Genomic DNA, 5,721 nt, shown 5'->3' on the forward strand with positions numbered 1-5,721 from the left:
CAGTGGAGCTGCAAGGCCGGCAGCGGCGGCTGGGACCGTTGGGGGCGGGGGGTGTGGCCTTATGACACACTTCCGGTGATGTCAGGGGGTGTGGCCTTATGACACACTTCCGGTGATGTCAGGGGGTGTGGTATATGCTAATGAGTTATGCTAATGAGTTCCCCTAGCTCTTTTTCTACGAAACGACCCCTGCTCAGACATCTGATGTTACTTCTGTGTGGCTCTTACGTTAAGCAAGTTTGGCCACCCCTGCTCTATTTGAATATGACGCCTGACACTCTCCCCAGCATAAACAGCTCACGCTCTGCAATTTCCCCCCACCACTTTTTAACACTAAGGCAACTGGCAGTGCCATCCTAAGCAGAGTTACACCCTTCTAACCCCACTGACTTCAATGGCCTTGGAAGGGTGTAACTCTGGTTAGAAAGGTCCTACTTGTCACTGCCAGCCAAGGAGATGACTTTCCAGGTACCACTCAATGAAAGGATGAAGTTACCAGAAGGCACTCTGAGCTGGAAGGGACGACAGTATCCAACACAGTCCTGCCAGACTTAAGTCAAGCAATTTACTCTCTGCCTGTCAGACTCATACACACTAGCTAACCCGGATCACACTATCCCAACAAGTAAAGAGCTCATTCCAGACTTATGACAAGAGGTGCCTGAAGCCCTGACCTGGATAGCCCAGGCAAGCCTGATCTCGTCAGAACTCAGAAGCTAAGCAGGGCCGACCCTGGCAAGTACTTGGATGGGAGACCTCCAGAGAATACCGGGGCCGGGATGCAGAGGCAGGGAATAGGCAGCCACCTCTCTGAAGCATCCAGGCCCTACTAAGGGTCACCAGAAGTCGACCACGACTTCCAGGCTTGCAAGCACACACAAATACAAATGCAAAAATACAAAAAGAAAATTTAAAAAAAAAAAAAAAAACACAAGGTGCCTGAAGTCCAAATAGCATGGGTCAAGTCACATGAAAACAAACAAACAAAAAACCGGTTGACACCCCCCCCCCAAAAAAAAAAATGACTGGGGGGGGGGATATGTCCTCATCTCTAGCCAACACCCTACCCCCGGGGGTCACTACTGCACTCCAAACTGAAGGAGCAGTCTTATCTTTCAACTCAACCCTCTTCTATTTAATACCCCATCTGGGCAATCTGCCGACATTTGAAATATCCCGCTCCCACAGCGCACACAAACCCCCAAAGACATCACACTGGCCTTATCCAACGCAAGTCTTTACAAGCAAATACTCACTGGCTCATTCACAGCATTCTGCGCGGAGACGTTTTTAATGCAGATTCCAAAGGCAAGAGGCTGCGAAGGATTTGTGATGTTGTCTTCAAACCTTAAATGGACGTCTTGGATTTTTAACTAGAAAAGGGTAGGTGGGGTGGTGGAGAGAAATGAAAACTGCGTTACCGTTTTTTTCTCCTTTCGGACACTTGGAAGAAGCAGTAGGGGAAGGAGTCTCTGGCCTCTTCCACCAACCAGGAGGTCTGAGGGCCACATGGGGGTTGTACCTCCCCCCCCCCTACCCGTTGAAGACCACTATCTCTACAGGAAGACAAGCCTGCTCTCCAACCCTGGATCCCAGCAGAGGGAACAGCCACAATGTGATGCTGGGTGTAAAACAGGTTTCAAAATGTACCACTTAGTCTAGTTACACATGATATAACTGAGGCTGCCTTACACTGAATCAGACCATTGGTCTATGAAGGTCAGTGTTGTCTATTCACTGACAGTGACTCTCCAGAGTCTCAGGCAGAAGTCTTTCACATCACCTACTGCCCTGGTCCTCTTTTAACTGGAAATGCCAACGACCGAACCTGGGACCCATGCAAAGCAGAGGCTTCCCCGCTGAGCTTCCCCACTGCAATTAATTGTGCAACACATCTTGAATTCTATCCGATGCTTCAGAGGGGCAGGGAAGGGGCTTGTCCACCGTGCCCCGAACATCATTTCCCCCTCTCACCCACCCAGTTTTAATTTTGGTGCTTAACAACCCATTTGGTGCTTAACCACCTAAGACAGAGTTCTTGAGGACTGGAATGCTTGATATTTTGGTCACTCCCCGATAAACAGGTGTCACATAACTGTTCCGAGAATTCTGCCTAGTCTCTCAGGCCATACCTAAACAAAACCGCTGACAAATCAAGGTGAGAGAGACTGGCCATCCATTTAACTTACTTCGATGTTCTCTACAATGCTTGTGACGACAGAGGCAGTGACTGAATACCAGTAAGACTCTGCTGCCTGCTCCCGTTCTTTCTGAGGAGAGAGAGAGAGAGAGAAAGGAATAATTTGGGGGCATGTGAAATGCTGCATAGAGTGATTTGGTGAGATGGAAGGGAAGCACATTCCAGGTGATCTGCAGCCTCTCAACAAGCAAACAGCCAGCTGTTCATTGCAGAAACACGTCAGGGGATCATGAATAAGCCTGGCAGCCAAGGTGGCATGCCCAGCAGCACTCAAAAATCAGCTACCCACCAATGTCCACAGAGGCTCTCTGCTTTTGACAAAGCCCACCCCCCAGAAAAAGCCATTCTTTGCCTCCATGCTCAGTGCAAGAGGTGGGAAAGCTGCAAATGCCTCTCAAATTTTTTAGGCAGCACTTGTTCACATGCTACAATTTCCTTACATGGGTGCAGCTGTGGTGTACGGCAGACAGGATGCATTGGACTGAGCAACAAATTTCAGTTAGCCCACTGGATGCAACAAATCCTGGTTTGTATATTAGCTGCAGTTTTGTTGGCTTCTCTCTTGCTTCCTGGCAGAGAGGACATTCAGCCTGCTCTGTTACCTCTGGAGGCAAATGGCTGTGAGAGCACTCAACAAACCATGGTTTGCTACTTCATAAACTGTTAATAAACCACTGTTAGTACAAACTGGTAAACAATCCAGCTACAAACCCCTACATTCACAACCCTGATTTGGGGCAGGACAACAAACCCCAGATGGTAGCTAAAAGGGGTTTGCTCAAATCCCATAACAAACCATGATCTATCATGATGTTGGAACACAGCCAATGCATGATGTAATTTTTTAACTTACATGATACTGCCCCTGTTGGCGCATCCATTTCATATGACGTGCACACATGACTAATCGATCACTTTCCCATACAATGGGAAATCACAGTTTTGTCACATGAATATATGCATACTTTTTCTAACAAGGAGCAATTATTTTCATTCAGATTGCACATGTCAGATTGCACATGTATTTCCTCCCCTCTCCCTTTCCAGCCAGAACTATAACCAGAAGATCTGTGGGTTACAGCACTTGGTTTTTTAGTTACGTTGACACACAAGTATGAATGATTTTCAGCTTACTAATGTAACCAGCCCCATCCCACTTTCTCTATGGTGCATAAACACTAATTGGGTGGTCTGGACATGTTTAGGTATATTTGAGATTGAAAATGCAAAATGTTTCCCAAGCTTGAGCTTCTCATTTGCTTAGAACTCCGAAATGACTCACTTTCCATTTTTCTTCCAGTGCTAATAAGACCGCTTTCTTGGTTTCTCTTTCAAACAGCCTCTCTCTTTCTTCGTCAAAATCTCCTGGTTTCTCTGGCGAGCCAATCAGGTGTAATTTGGACACCGATATCACCCAGGGGTCCACGTGTGGGCGATAAAATGGTATCTGCAGCGTGACCTTGCCAATGAAGCCTACAAATTGCCAAAGAGAAAACAAACGTTGGCATTCTCTCATGCATCTGGAGGCTCTCCTTACATCAGTGGAGGGAGGAGCTCCATGTGCCCACCCTTCTGCAATTAAGGAGCTTCTGCCTCGGTTAAGGGGCTCCATCTGTGCTGCAAACCTCAAGGTCACAAACAAAGGATTTATATTCCAGATGTGCAGGTGAGGATGCTCGTTACTTGCAGCATTATTGCAGGACTGGGCAATCATGCTACAACAAGCCACCAAGATTGTTTTTAAGCCAGCTTCAATCCAATAGCTCAATGAAAACAGCCTGTTTAAGATACTGACTACTACATGTAAAGCACGAGCAGCTGCAGCAGCACTAACTGGTGTGGAGGGGGGCTGCCCCTCCTTTAAAGCACAATTCCAAACACCTACCAGCTTTGACCTCAAACGGCAGCAATTCCTTCAAGGCATCTTTCTTTAATGGTAAATTTTCCAATTCCACAGCACCTGCCAAGACAAGGTGACAGAGACGGTGACAAATCCTAGACTCTCAGGATACTTTACCTCTGAGAGACCCCTCTGGAAGGTGCTATCTTAGCACAGTACAGAGAAGGGACTGCTAAATCAACAGCCGTCATCCTTTCCAGATGCAGGGGTCCACCTTTAATCACAATCAGAAACAGAAGGAGCCAGACTTAATTTTTTCCTGTCTACCTGTGTCTGTCTGTGTGCGTGTCTCTCCCACACCATTCTTCTTAGGGAATATTTATGCTACAGGCACACTGCTTGTTTAACAGCCATTCCTTGGCTAAGAATTATTGCTAAGAGTTATATATGGGAGGAGTAGTAGGTTGCCCATATAATTAGCACATGCCAAGTACTGCTCCCAGGAGTCTCTTTGAGCAAAACGACAACAAACTACTTTTAACAGCCATTCCTTGGCTAAGAATTATATATGGGAGTAGGAGTAGGTTGCCCATATAATTCTTCGCGCATGCCAAGTACTGCTCCCAGGATTCTCTTTGAGCAAAACGACAACAAACTACTACAGAGCTACTATAAAATGTTCACATTGAACACCCATATTGTTGTTTCACTGGTACAACCCACTTTACCTAGAGCAACATGCAACCATGTTAGAGATGAATTAAGCTGGAAGACAAGTCTCAAGCAGGCCACCAGCCCTGACCTGGAGGGCCCAATCTTGTCATCTCACAGAAGCTAAGTAGGGTCAGCCCCGGATTAGTATTTGGATGGGAGACTGCCAAGGAACTCCAGGGTGGCTACGCAGAGTCCAGCACTGGCAAACTACCTCTATTAGTCTCTTTCCTCGAAAACCCTATGCAGTCACCGTGAGCCAGCTGCGACTCGACAGCAACTTTCTACTACCGCGCCACCAGACATCAACACAAAACCCCACCGTTCATCTAAAAACTAACTCGTCCTAGAGGTACTCAGCCAATTCTCATCGTGAAGGTATTGTTATCATGTGTGTAGTACAGCCAGGAGATCCTAAGATTGTCTGGCAGCCAGAAGTTCCAGCTCTTTAGTGTTATGCACCACTAGGTGGCGAGCTATTTAAGGGCAAGAGATGTTTCAGAGCTGCATCAAGACCCTGGTATTCCTTGGGAGTCGCCCATCCAAACACTAGCCGAGGCCGACCCTGCTTAGCTTCCACGATTGGGCTAGCCTGGGCCATCCGGGTCAGGGCCTTGAAGATATTTGTTGTTGTTGTTCAGTCGCACAGTCGAGTCCAACTCTTCGCGACCCCATGGACCAGATCCCGCCAGGCCCTCCTGTCTTCCGCCGTCCTCTGAAGTTTGCTCAATTTCATGTTCATTGCATCGATGACACTGTCTAACCATCTCATCCTTTGCCGTCCCCGTAATATCTTTGAAGATATTACTATGTGTGAATTCGATCCTTCTCCCGAGAAGCTCCAAATGTTATTCTAGCCACCAAACAGCTTTGAAAAATCAGTTAGGTCAAGGGATGGCACACCTACCCAGAACCAGCAAGTGTGCTCCATGGATTCGGGGGGGGGGGGGGGCGCCACGGACCCTAACAC

At 47.5% G+C, this 5,721-nt stretch overlaps 1 protein-coding gene across 1 annotated transcript in view; it reads right to left on the reverse strand.

Annotated features, from left to right (window-relative positions):
* VPS13D (vacuolar protein sorting 13 homolog D (S. cerevisiae)) overlaps positions 1 to 5,721 on the reverse strand; it is a 77,117-nt gene that overhangs the window by 70,964 nt on the left and 432 nt on the right. Inside the window, exons 2-5 of the mRNA XM_015428281.1 lie at positions 4,086 to 4,160; positions 3,483 to 3,673; positions 2,190 to 2,270; positions 1,257 to 1,373 (exon numbers count right to left, since the gene is read on the reverse strand). Coding sequence (XP_015283767.1) covers positions 1,257 to 1,373; positions 2,190 to 2,270; positions 3,483 to 3,673; positions 4,086 to 4,160 — 464 coding nt within the window. The remainder of the gene's footprint in view (positions 1 to 1,256; positions 1,374 to 2,189; positions 2,271 to 3,482; positions 3,674 to 4,085; positions 4,161 to 5,721) is intronic.

This window comes from Gekko japonicus, unplaced genomic scaffold (genome assembly GCF_001447785.1).
Source record: "Gekko japonicus isolate JY-2015 unplaced genomic scaffold, Gekko_japonicus_V1.1 scaffold2604, whole genome shotgun sequence".
Classification (NCBI taxonomy): domain Eukaryota; kingdom Metazoa; phylum Chordata; class Lepidosauria; order Squamata; family Gekkonidae; genus Gekko; species Gekko japonicus.